The sequence below is a fragment of the Mangifera indica genome, chromosome 9 (genome assembly GCF_011075055.1).
Source record: "Mangifera indica cultivar Alphonso chromosome 9, CATAS_Mindica_2.1, whole genome shotgun sequence".
Taxonomy (NCBI): Eukaryota; Viridiplantae; Streptophyta; class Magnoliopsida; order Sapindales; family Anacardiaceae; genus Mangifera; species Mangifera indica.
In genome coordinates this window covers 11,391,367-11,405,910 of record NC_058145.1, presented here as the reverse complement: position 1 = coordinate 11,405,910, position 14,544 = coordinate 11,391,367, and the positions used below count along the sequence as shown (strand labels likewise).

Below are 14,544 nucleotides of genomic sequence, written 5' to 3'. Positions count from 1 at the left end.
AATAATTTGGTATGGTTCTACACATAAATCTTTATTTATTTATAGTGATAATTAAAGTAAGGAAAAATTTGTAAAAATTGTAGTAATAGATCATTTAACATTTACTTTTGGTGAAAATTTAAGCTTTAATAATTATTGTAAAACTGCATTAAATTTTGCACATAAAACTATTTCAAAAAATACATTAAAAAGAACATTATTTAGTCTCTATAAAAAACAAAAAAGAGAATTAATTCAATTTTTTACAAATTTTGATGGATGTGTATTTATATGTAGTAATATTTGCAGTGACCATTGACAAGTTTACTCTTATATGGATATAACTTATCATTGGAAAGATGATATTTTTCAATTACAGAAAAGAATTTTAGCATTTACGGTATTTGGTGACCGACATACGACCGATAATATTTATAGAATAATTAAAGGAATATTAGAAGAATATAAATTAGTTTATAAAATTTTTTCAATTTCATTTGATAATACACGTTCAAATACTACCTCAATAACTGATTTAATTAAAATTTGTCAACCCAATATAGGTGGTAGATTTTTTTATATTAGATGTGCATGTCATGTATTAAATTTATGTGTACAGGATGGTTTAAATTGTCGTAATAATTATATTAGTCCAATAAAAATAGCAATTTCATTTTTATGGACACATCCCCAAACTATGAAAGGATGAGGTAAATTTTGTAAACAACATAATAAAAGACCAAAAAGATTTTCAAAAGATGTGTTGACTCGTTGGAATTCAATATATGAATTATTCAACGAGTCTTTTGATTATAGGGGTTTATTGTGTTCATTTATTTCATAATATGTGTCATAAATTACATTATATCCCCAATATTGGATATTTGTAAAACAATTTTAAATGTATTAAGAAATTTTAATAATGCAACTTATATTTTAAATGAGGTTTATTATCCTAGTTCTCATTTGTTTTTAAATGAAGTCGTCAATATTATTGGGTCTATATAGGAAACCGAATAAGATGTTATTCTTGAAGAAGTTATTATTTTAATGAAAAAAATGGTTAACTTACTTTAAAACAATTCCAGAAATTTTTCTTATTGCTTGTTTTTTTTATCCTAGGTTTAAATTAGATAGTGTTACGGATTATTTGACATTATATTATGAATGTTTGCAATTAGATTGTGAGGATGAAGTTAATATTCTATTAACTATAACTAACATTATGAATTTAATTAAAAAAATTTATGTTAAATATTCATTAATTTATGGTAACCAGGGTGGTTCTTTTTCCTTTTTATTACTTATTTCCCTATCATCAATCCAAAATATGAGTTATAGTGATCGTATTATGATGCAAATGAGCAAAAGACCAAGAAGAATATTTGACTCTACCTTGGAGCTTGATATTTATTTAACTAATATTTTTGAGTTTGGTGACAACAATATAGGTAAAAACTTTCCAGTTCTGGAATGGTAGAGTCGACATGCATAAACCTTTCCAACATTAGTAGCTATTGTTAAACAAGTTCTGACAGCATCAGTATCAATTGTCGCAATAGAACAAACTTTTAGTTAAGGGAGCAATATATTGGATGAGAGACGATAAAGTTTGACTCTCGAATTTATTGAAGCCCAAATATGCGTGGATGATTGGACAAGAGCTGAATTACGCCAACAAGATATAAAAGCAGACTTAAATAAAGAATCGCTTGATTTAATTACGGATTGTGCAATAACGGAAAATAATAGTCAAGATAACGGAGATGAATGATAAGGTAAAGGGATACTGTCGGCTATTAGATATGCACAGATAAGAGAACTACATAGACTTTGATTCTTCTAAACCCCAAGAAGATACGTAGAAAGCTTAATTGAAAAATTAAGTCCAAACGTTTCTTTTAATTTTTAATTATTGTAATTAATAATTTAAAAATTAAATCAAAATCGTGTATTAAAATTGACGGTTCAATATCGGTTATGAATAGGAATCGTCGATTTCAAACCGGTTACAAATTGTCCTATTATGGTTTCACTTTAGGGTTCTTATTTTTTTGAACCGTGAACTGGTGGTTTCAAACCGAAATCATCGATTCATGAACCGTGGCCAAGACTACCACCTGTTGTTGATGTTGTTGTTGCTGCTCGACCTCTACATAGTGATTTTCACTTTCTTGTGTTGAAAAATCATCTATAAATTGATTTTCATTCACATTTGATATATGTGAATATTGACTAAATCTCTTATTACTAGAAGAATTTTCACTACTTGTCATTTTTTGATAATAAATAAATTATATGATTAATTATGAAAAATAATAAATAAAATTAATTGTAGGAATAAATTCTATAATTAATTATGAATTGTATAATAAAAATATAAATTGAAATTAATAAAAAATAAAGAAAGAATTTAATTAAATTTGATTGAAAGAGTGAGAGAGTATTAAGAATTGAAAGAATGAAAGAGTGAAAGAGTTTGAAGGATTTAGTGGGAGAGTTGAGAGATTGAATAGATATATATAAAAAAAATTTAAAAGAAAAAATCTTAAAAAATGGGGGGTCAAAACGAAATTTAGAATTTTTGCAAGGGACCACGGTCACCTGCAAAATGTGATCCCCTGCAGAAAATTTTGAAATATGCAACCCCTGCACAAAATTTTGAATCCCTGCAAAAGATTTTGAAATATGTAGGGACCAGTTCCCTACATATTTGCAAGAAACCAACATTTCCCTGCATATTTGGTTCCCTGCACATTTGTAGGGGATCGTTGGTTTTTTTTTTTTAATTTAAAAAAATAAAAAAATTGAACAAAAATAAAATTATTGGTTTATAAATCAGATGTGAATCGACGGTTTTACGGTTTAAAATTAGATAAATTGGAATCGAATCATCAAAATTCGATTTCAATTTCGATTCCAATTCAATCTGATTTCGATTTTTTTGATTCCGATATCAGTTTTATCTGGGTTGGTTTCAATCTGATTCACAAGGCAAATCGCTGCGTGGCCATTATTCCACCATATATGTGAGGGAACATTTTAAGTTGAAGGACAATTTTATAATAATTTAAGCTTTTGGGTTAATGCCCATTCAACATATCATGATGGTATCAATAATTTTGGATTGTGAAGTTTGAACGTTGGATGTAGAGGTCTGTCTCCGATAGATTGATCACGGGTTAGAATCATCATAGTGTGCCTATCATTATCATGCATGGTTTACCATATTTTGCTTGTTTGAGGGTCATCCGTGGTATAGTGATATGGCTCTCTTTCCGAGATGATTTTCAGAGAGGTGTGCTTTTTCACACAACAGGACAAAAATCAATTATTTTTCTTCATGTAAGAATGTAAAGGCAGAAAAACATTAGAAGAAAGAGTTAAGAAAAAAAAAAAATAATAATAATAAATACAACCTAATTGCAACAACAGATAATCATCCGGCTATAATTAGAAGTAGTAAATACTAATAAAATATATTCCCAAGTTTTGTCAATCATTCTTCTTCTTGTTCCCGATCTGATAATTAATTCCAAAAAATTAAAAAAAACCCAAAAAAGAAAATATTAGTTATTCAAAAAATTTAAAGCATAAAGAAACTCATCGCTTTTGAAGCACCGATATGAAGGACCACATTTTTTAACTACTTCGTTGAAAACAAAACGGCTCATTTTCCTTTCCAAATTTCTCAATTAAACCACAACAAACCAAACAGTCAATCAAAAATAATTTTTGCCCAAGCCTCAGGTTAGGGCAAATTTATACGTATTTATAATATGTTTGATTAAAATAATATTTTATTATAAAAATAAAAAATATCATATAAAAATATATTTTAAAATATAAATTATTGTTATTATATTCGATAAAAATTTGTTAATATATATAATTATTATGATTAGTTGGAGATAATAAAAAAATATTATTTTATTTATATAAATTTAAAGTAAGAATATTTTAATCTTAAAAAAATTAATAAATAAGGTTACAATTGTAATAAAAATCAAGATTATTAAAGCTAATAATCAGATTAGTTTTTATATTATCTATTATATTATTATTGGTAATGTAAGATTATCGAAATCTTTTATTACTTAATAAACCAAATAAGATAATACAAATAATAAAAAATATATTATGAGAATAATCTTTGATTTCTATAAACTAAACCCCTCTTGAGGGTTGAAGATAATATATTCATCCATCTTTTTAATTAATGGTCTTATCTAAACATGTCAAGAGGGTTGGATCAGCTTGAAAGGGCCTAACACACATTGTAGTAGCTTGTGGGTTGACCCATGGGTTATACGAGCTGCGAAGTTCGGCTTGGCATGATACTGTACACAATTTTTTCAAAAATTTATTAATTATTTATTATTATATAGAGAATTGAATAATTTATATGAAAAAACAAAAAGTATTCATTAATGTTATGAAAAATTAAAAAGTAATAATAAATTTATTATTAATTTTATAGGAAAATCGAGACATAATATGAGAAATCTAAATTTGTTAATTATTTGTCATTACTCAGACGAGAAAAACTACAAAATTAGTATATGAAATCCAAAAAATATAATAAAAAATAATTAAAAAATAGAAAAAACATAATTAACAGACTAGCTTGCCAAAAGCCCACGTGCCTACCCATTAAAGGTAAGACCCGATACAATACAACTCGTTATAGCACTAGCCATGTAGTAAACCTATATATTTTTGTTGACTGATCTAACACAAAAACCCAACTCTATATAGGTCTTGAGTCCAATATAATATGAGAGAACAGTAGATTACTATAGTCGGTCCCATCTGACTAGACACGACATACTGTCAAGTCTAATCTATATCTTTTTTAATATTTAATTGGCCAAAAGACTTATTCTCACCCAAAATATGTAGTTTTCTCAAATTTCTCCTTATTAATTTTGAAAATCTCATTTATCCATCTATGGTTATTTAAATTTGTTAGTTTTAGGAATAAATTCATCATTTTATATTTAATATTAAAAATAAACTTAAATTTAATTTCATTTTTCCCATCTTAATACTAACAACTAACATTTTTCCCTTAATCCCAAGTTTTCAAAAACTATATTTTCTCCTTACGATTTTTAAACTTTCAAATCCAATTTTTTCAGCGATAACCGATGATCTCTAGGCACCATCTCTTTTCTCAGCGGTGATGCCTCACAGCGTCAAAGGAACGAGGGAGGAATGACTAGTCAAGCTAACTATCATTGCTGTCACCAATTCATTCAGTGAAAGAAGCAAGAGCGCACGTTCTACTTACCAGGTTGCTAAGACACATTGCACATCTCAAATGGCTCCGCCAACGCCTTTTCCATTTATATTAATCATTCATTTATGTTCCACTCCAGATACGACTCTTTCATATCTCATACTTCTTAGCAATGGCGTTCCTCTTAAGGGAAATCTTTGCGGCAACTCTTGTCTTCTTAATTAGCCGCTATTTGATTCGTTCTATCATCAAACGATCATCCCCTCCGCTCCCTCCAGGCCCGCCAGGATGGCCGTTGATCGGCGCTCTTCCTCTCCTGGGAGCCATGCCCCATGTCACCCTTGCCAAAATGGCCAAAAAATACGGACCTGTCATGTATCTCAAAATGGGAACACAAGACATGGTGGTGGCGTCGACTCCGGACGCCGCTCGCGCATTTCTGAAGACGCTAGACCTCAATTTCTCTAACCGTCCTCCTAATGCAGGCGCCACCAATTTGGCGTATGGTGCACAAGATTTGGTTTTTGCGGACTATGGAGCAAGGTGGAAGCTACTACGAAAGTTGAGTAATTTGCATATGCTTGGAGGAAAAGCTCTTGAGAATTGGGCGACCGTTCGCGACGCCGAGCTAGCTCACATGGTTTGTGCCATGTGCGAGACTAGCCGAAAAGGCCAGCCGGTGGTGGTGCCGGAAATGTTATCTTATGCCATGGCGAACATGATCGGCCAAGTTATACTCAGCCGTCGAGTTTTCGTGACAAAAGGCTCGGAGTCTAACGAGTTCAAGGACATGGTGGTGGAGCTGATGACATCTGCAGGATTTTTCAATATCGGTGATTTCATCCCCTCAATTGCTTGGATGGACTTACAAGGGATCGAGCGTGGAATGAAGAAATTACACAAAAAGTTCGATGTTTTAATAACAAAAATGATTGAGGAGCATATGGCGTCGAGCCATCAACGCAAAGGAAAACCGGATTTTCTCGATGTTCTGCTGGCGAGTCTTGAGAACTCTGATGACGATCAAAGGCTTACAATCACCAACATTAAAGCTCTACTCTTGGTATATATATTTCTCTTTTCTTTTTATAATTATTTTCACATATAACGGAGCTCAGAAATTGTTGTTATTTCTGCTAGAACTTATTTACTGCTGGCACCGACACTTCCTCAAGTATTATCGAATGGGCGATTGCAGAGATGTTGAAGAACCCTATCATTCTGAAGCGAGCACATGAGGAGATGGATCGAGTAATTGGAAGAAACCGAAGGCTTCAAGAATCAGACTTATCAAAACTCCCGTACTTACAAGCCATATGCAAAGAAACATTTCGAAAACACCCATCTACACCTCTCAACCTGCCGCTGGTCTCAACCGAAGGATGCGTTGTAAACGGCTACTACATTCCTGCAAACACCAGACTCAGTGTAAACATCTGGGCTATAGGCCGTGACCCCAACGTGTGGGAGAATCCATTAGACTTTACACCGGAGAGATTTTTCAGTGAGAAATATGCCAAGATTGAACCACGGGGAAATGATTTTGAGCTGATTCCATTTGGGGCAGGAAGAAGAATCTGCGCAGGAACTAGAATGGGGATTAATTTAGTTGAATATATTTTAGCAACTTTGGTGCATTCGTTTGAGTGGAGATTGCCAGATGGAGTGGAGCTAAACATGGAAGAAGCCTTTGGTCTTGCCCTGCAAAAGGCTGTGCCCCTTTCGGCTATTGTTTCACCGCGGCTTGCTCCCAATGGTTATACTTATGAGTAGTACGTTGAATCTTATCTAAAGACTTCGACATATCATATCACTCTTTAATATGTCTCAATAATGCCAGAAGAATGAATTGTTATCCGGGGAGAATGAATGTATGAATGGCAGCGTACGCAAAAATAAATTGAGTTAGTTATTGATTAGCTGATTTTGACGTTGAGTAATTTTAAAGCAACACAAAAAAAAGTAAAGGATCACCCGTATAGAAACAATATAAATAATTGGTGTATAAATGTAATAAATTAAAATTACTTAATTTTATACAATATAAATTTCAAATTTTATATTTATAAGTTTTATATTTTTGAATATGAGTCTAATAATCTAAAATGATTATAAATATCAAATGATAATGTATCCAATTAAATGACAAGTGTAACAACCTATAATGGTTGTATTTGATAAAGGGTGTTGGAAACTAAAAGACTCATACATCACATAAAAACAATATAAATGAGTTATATATAAGTTTATTATATTAAAACTTAACATAAATTAATTAGTTTTATATTAATAAGTTTCTATTATCATATTTATAAATCTAATATATTTCAACACATCACGATGAACAAATCAAATGATGATTTTAATTTTTAACTTGTCGTTCATCACATGAAATTTGGATAGTAAAACACCAGGCAAACAATGCGCACTTGCTCTTCTTGGTGGAGTGTTAGAAATGTTACTGTTGGTGGGGACTGTTTAGGTAAAAGTAACAGATTAGAGGCTCCTGCAGAGAGCTGAACTATGACTGGTTGGCCTTATGGTTGCTGTGTCGTTGTTCCCCACCATAATACATCACCTCAAGAAATGAACATTAGGTAGAAGTGATAGTCTGTGTTTCGTTTAACGAAGATATAACTCTCCATAAGAGAAGGCATTTCATCAATTGGCACCCACTCAATGTGATCGGTCCACAAGCAAAAGAAAGTAATAGCTTCCCATCTAATCAATCTCGATTGTGATCATATCATTTATGTAACTATTTAGGAGGCTAACGTTTGTAACCAAAAGCATTGTAATTATACAAGGGATCACCAACGGCAAAGGGAAAGGCACCAAAACATATGCAAATATATATACTAGACACTCTTCTTGTACTTAGGATTAGCTTTGTTTTGTTGTAAGTTCAATGGCAAGGGTCATTGTACTCAATAGTTTGTGTATCCAAATCTTTCTAGAGGTACTCCTTGGTGTTCGAATCCCCTTTGTGGTATTGTTTTATAATTTGTGTATCCAAATTGTCAAAATATTTTTTTCAAAAACATTAATATTTTAGTCATAGACATTAATTATTAAATAACAAACTAAACCACATTTAAAATATTTTGTGTCTAACTTTTTTTCGTTTGTTTGAATTTAACTACTTCCACTGTAAACAAATTTACAAATGACTCTGACAAAAATATCTTTAACAACATCTCGAGCTCCTGCAAATGCAACATTATGCAGTAGAACTGAAATATTCACCTTCTTTTCTTTAATATTAAATTTTTCATGTCATCTTATCCATCGACTAGAAACTCTGTAGCTATTAAGAATGCTGGTGCTTTTCAAAACGTACTGTTTTTGTATTGAATTCATTATATTAAACTAAGATAATATTTCCAGATTCATTGACATTTATTTATATAATAGATTATCTTCACAAGAACATTATTTTTAATGAAAATAAAAAATGTGGATGCCAACTTTGCATATAAAAAAAATATTTTTAGTGTACATTATCAAAATTTTCGAGTGATGGAAAACTACAATTGTACATCACACAAGAACTAGAATTTTAGTATGATATAAATCTAACCTATAATATTCATTCTATTGCCAAATTATGAAACTATTGGTTTGATTATATATACCTATTTTGAGTACAAAAATTAATTATATTTATGTATATCATCATGTGATTAAATAGTATTTTATTGTTATTTCAAAATTATCCAATCACATGATGACACATATTAAATATATATCTATTTGTGTATTCAAAATAAGTACGCATAATTTTATTGGTAAAATTAATGTTGATTTCATTTCTCAGTTTGTCATTTATTTCCATACATAGTGATCATGTGGTGGAAAGTCCCGTATGCATACTATATTTATACATTTTCTTTCTCGTGTGTGGAGAATGTAAACGCAAATTTTCATCATTAACTAGTATACACAATTTAAAAATATTATGTAAGATAAGTTACAATAACAACAATTATTGTTTGAGTAGACTCAAATAAATTTGTTACAAATATGGAAAAATAAACATGGAAATGAATGGAAACAAGGGAAAGAAAGAGATGTGCGGCCAAAGTTTTTATGTATTTAACCTGATGATTATAATGTCTATATTCACAATGTTTCACAGGTTTTTTTACATAGTACAAGGATAATACTCTTCTTCCTTTCCCTATTTTTTTTTTCTCCTCATTCTCTTTTCCCATTTCCCCTTCTTTTATATACAAATTTTATTGGAGGGACAAAGGTTATTCGAGTCCTCCTTTTTCTCTCGACAATGACCTATGATTTTGAATTTAAATGGATAGTGTTGTTTCTATATTGACGACATAACATTTATATGAAAGTTAATGCTTTTACTAGATAAACATTACAAAAATGTTGTTGCATGAAATCCGAATTAGGATAATCTTGAAGGCTTTAAGTTAAGGAGTTGATTAGTGAGTATTCATTGTCTGCTACATCCAATTATATTTAAAGGGTTATTTTTGTACTACTCATTTTTTACCGTATAAAATATGTTCCCCAGTTCTTGGAGTTTGTAAAGGACCTCAAGAACTATAAAAGATTTATTGCAAAAAAAAAAAAGATTGTTGCTATATGGAGACCTTACAATATCTTTCTTGATGTTGTAAGTTGACGTTATTATAATCTCTTATATGTTGAGTGGTGTATCAATCATTCTGCATCACTTGTTGAAGACAATTGGAAGTGCGTTGTTTGCATCATAAGATGCTCAACACATGTTTCATTATTATTTGAACAGTCACAATGGATGTTCTTTGACTATAAAAGGAGTTTTAGGTGTAGGTCTTTAATAAGTTTTTCATTTGGATACTTAATAAATTGTCTTAACTTATTTCTTCTTGAGTTTGATGAATAAGGAAAATTAAGAGTTTGATGCTTCTATTGAATAAGATAATGTAGCGAATGACTTTTTAGATGATATCCTAAATTGGGCATCTACCTTAAGAAGGTTGTTAACATACTTCACATTAGCTCTGTCAAACATTTGGAACAAGGACATCACACTCTCCACTGCCTTGTATGGATAGCAATGGGGAACAGTGGGATCAAATGCCCTATTTTTCATCCCTATCCTCGTCCCTGATCTATCTCTATTATAAGGATAACAAAGATTTCTCATCCTTTTATCCGTAATGAAAAATTTTCTCTCTGTACCTTTTAAACACAATATAAATATATTAAATAATAAAATTAACTAAAATTAAAACCAACTTATTTTAAATGTCACAAATAACATATATTAACCACCTTGATATACATGACAAAAAAATAAATAAATTTGAAAATATAAATGATCGAAAACTATAAAGATACGATAATATTTTAAGTAAAGATATAATATAAAACAATGGGGACAGAAATATAGGCGGGGCAAGTACACATGTATCCTTGACCCTGGCTCATCCTTGATTACAAGAATATTTTTCGTCTCCATTCTCATCTCCTCCCCCATTTCTATCAAGGAATCTCCTCCTTGTTAAGGTCAGTGACTTTAAATTTGGGTCAAAATTGTTATCTCTATTGCCTTGAGCCATTCTTCAACTGTATATGGATAACTTGTACCTAAAAACTTTAAAGGCTAGTGCATGCCTAGAAAATCATATATCCGATGTAGTTAGGTTTGGCCTACAACTGGAGTAATCTCTCACTCCCCTAATGTCCTCTCTAGTGCAACATGCACTAGTGGTGCCATTACTGGTACACTCATTCTACTTGGAGTGCAAACTATGTTTCTTATGTTGATGGCAATGAATCCTATATAAGAGGTCAAGGTAGTTGTCCCCTTGTTTTATACCTCCTATGGGTTAGCAGTTGAAAGATTTTTATTAGACCTCTTGGTTCTCCTCATAATGATCATATAAAACCCACATATATTATCTCATAAGCATAACTTAGTAGGTAATAACTTTAAACTTACAGCAATTGACTAGTGAGTGTGATCAACATAGCATAACGCGAGCTCGGCTCGGTTTATAGATAGCAGAGCTCGAGTTCAAGCTCAAGCTCGTCAAGCTTTTGGAAGCCAAGCTCGAACTCAACTTAACTTGTTTCGAGCTCGAGTTTTTAACTATTTTGTTATTAAAATGATATCGTTTTAATATATATTGGTTAAAATGACGTTGTTTTGTATTAAAATTTTTAATTAAAAATTTTGGTGAGTAGCTCGAGCTCGACTGAGCTTTTATAGGGCTGGCTTGTTTCGGTCTCGTTTGAACCGAGCTCAAACTAGAGCTCGAACGAGCTCGGTTCAAGTCCAACCCTAAGCATAAGGGACTTATCTTAATTTTGCTTGAGTTAACAATACACATTTGGACATTTTTTTGGGTACCAAAATCATGCTTTGATACTAACTTGTAACACTCATTTCCAAAAGTATTATCCTTTGAAGAGAAATGCTTCTACTCTTGTCTAATTAAGTATGATAAACTTAAACTATTTTAACATACATAAAACTTCACATATAAATTACCAAGAGTATCTTCAATTATAACTATCAACAAGAGGAGCATCAAAAGATATCTTTAATTGTCAACAACTAGTGTATAGTAATGAAAACATGATTCAATTGTCAACAACTCATAACATAAACATAAAACATATATAATCAAAATGACAATATTACCCTCAAGTTGTCTTATCTCCCTAACCGACCCTATCACAATCATCATCCGTACTTGTTACCTCCAAAACAAAAAAGGAATGAAGAGTGAGTGATAAGTCACTCAGTTAGTAGGAGAACTTGATCCTACATATTCATAATATATCTTTTTATATAAGTAGACTCTTATTTCATTTGTACTTGATCATTTAGAGTACACCTTAGGACTCAAAACTTTAATGACCTAAAATCCTTAACTTCACTTAATTATCAAGGGAACACCTTCAATCCCTAATAAGTGATGACACTTTATAGATAATGCATGTAAAATATTGGGGTGACCATTTCCTAATATTCAACAACAAACTAACGAAAGTATATTTACTCTTCTTTACGTTTCGACAACCATTATTATATCATTATTCATAATTATTGTATGTGTTTTCTGCAATATAAAAGGAGAAAAACTCTAGTTATTTTCTATAATTCTATTTACATCAATTGTGACATTGTAGATATATGTCATTATTTGTTTTATGTTGAACCACATAAAAATTAATGACTTATTACCAGCTGTTTTAATATTTCATATTTTTGCACCTAAATCTCATTAATTTGGAATAACTTTCGATGGTGCAATTTTCCGCATCAACATATGATTTGTTTTATTGGACAATCTCACCAGGTCAACTAAGTGAGGTTGTGAAACTACTCATGTAATTTGCTCTTAAAATCCAGGAGTGTTTAACATTTGGAGATGTAATTGATTCTGTATATACAACTGTAGCTTAGTAGTTTCTATGAATAACTCCATGGCCTAGGCTTCCATGCTAGCCAAAAAAATAGAAAGCTTTCATTAACACTAAGAGGAGTGTTTGGTTCTATGAGTGTTTTATTACTAAAACTAAAAAATTACCTTGAAGATAGATTACCTTAAAGATTATTGGGTATAAATTATTACTATATTTGATTAAAGGTAATAAAAGAATACTAGTATATTATTTTACTTAAATATCATTAGGTAATTATTATAAAAGAATTTTTATGTTATTTGTTATATTAATTGAAAATAAAATTATTTTTGCTCTAAAAAAATTAATAAATAAATTATATATTATAATAAAATCAAGATTATCTTGGTAATCTTTTAATACCTAAGACATGGTAGTAATCAGATTACCTTTTATATTACCTGTCATATTATCATTGGTAATAAAAGATTACCAGAATTTATTTTTACTTATAAATCAAATAAAATAATATAAATAATAAAAAAAAATATTAAAGTAATATTTAATCCCCCTCAACTAAACGCATCTTAAGAATTTAAGACAATCTCGTAGGTACGTCCATAGACACTTAGTATTCTGTCAGACTATGTGAATCTTAGAGTATCTTTGAATATTTCAAAACACTTGAAATTCCAGCTTGTGGGCTACCAATATGAGTTTTCATTTAACATGAAATTCATCGACCAACTAACTACTTGAAGAAAACATATAAATTGAGAATATATTTGACATAAATTAATATCTGGAGATATGTAGTGCTGTTTCTCAAGCTTAATGTTCGTCATGGGTATTTACATTCCTGTCCTAAGGAATGAAAAAGTATAAAAATCATCCCCACCAAATTATGCCATTAGAAAATTTGATTCCTTTTCCTCACACCTATGCAGCATTTTTTATTAATCAGAGTTTTTTCAGAGCTTCAATCGTGAGAACTGAGTATTTAAATCATGGCCATGCCAAGTACATAGTTTGGTTACATAATGCAGCCATCAGAATTGTGGTGGTTATGGGGGCTCGACATGTGGTCAGCTATAGTCAGATTTGAAGTTGGTAAAGAGACCCGGGAGGCAAGAAGGCTATGGAACAAATTGCATAAGCCAACCGACTAAAACAATTAAGAATCTGAATGAGATTACCAAATGAAAACTGACCCACATTGCCGGCGATGAAGAGGTTAGCTTATTCCTTGAACCAGTCTTTGACTGCAAAATATGAATAAAAAAAGGTGATGGATACTGGGATTAGACAATTGTTCGCTGTTGGTTTCAAGTGTGTTTAGGAGTAAATGAGTTTGAATGTGTTCGGAGTTGTATTGGATTATTGAGTTTTTAATTATATTTTGTTTAGATAGTTACAATGTTTAGAGAAAATAACCTTCAAGGAAATATTGATTAAGGCTTTATATAATATAATTTTCCAAAGAAAATATTATTTAAAATTAGTAAGAAAAGTCGGTAATTGTAATATTATTCTTGTTGTATTCTGATTCTTTCTCTCATAGTACAATCTGTTTGATATTGCCTTATTTTAAATAATAATCGAACCATACAATGGTACCCTTAAATGATTGACTTAATTTAAAATTTCTGCATATTTGAATAATACAATGGTTGAACATCATACCGTAAAATGAGCTTCCCTGCCATCCTCCATGAATTATTTAACTCAGCCTTGTTAATTAATATTAGAAAATATCATACGATAACAGTTACTGTTGAACAAGTTACTATTGAATAAATTACTATGTCTATCAAGATTTACACAATTGGATATACCAATGACTTGCACACGTAGCAGTGCTCTTGTTTGTTTGGTTCGGTGAGACTTGAAATACTTGCAATTCATTCAACATCTCAAATGAATTTCAAACCCTTATATATTCCAACCATCCACATTGA

At 30.7% G+C, this 14,544-nt stretch overlaps 1 protein-coding gene across 1 annotated transcript; it reads left to right on the top strand.

The window, feature by feature from the left end:
* Nucleotides 1–5,304: 5,304 nt before the first annotated feature.
* On the top strand, nucleotides 5,305–7,140 carry LOC123225242 (flavonoid 3',5'-hydroxylase 2-like). Its single transcript, XM_044649155.1, has 2 exons — nucleotides 5,305–6,284; nucleotides 6,362–7,140. The coding sequence occupies exons 1-2, from the start codon at nucleotides 5,394–5,396 to the stop codon at nucleotides 6,992–6,994; spliced, it is 1,524 nt and encodes a 507-aa protein (XP_044505090.1). The 5' UTR covers nucleotides 5,305–5,393; the 3' UTR covers nucleotides 6,995–7,140.
* The last annotated feature ends 7,404 nt before the right edge of the window (nucleotides 7,141–14,544 follow it).

Coding starts and splice junctions, on each gene's coding strand:
- LOC123225242 (XM_044649155.1), top strand. CDS start 5,394: ATGGCGTTCCTCTTAAGGGAAATCTTTGCGGCAACTCTTGTCTTCTTA. Junction 6,285..6,361: donor ACATTAAAGCTCTACTCTTG/GTATATATATTT, acceptor TATTTCTGCTAG/AACTTATTTACTGCTGGCAC.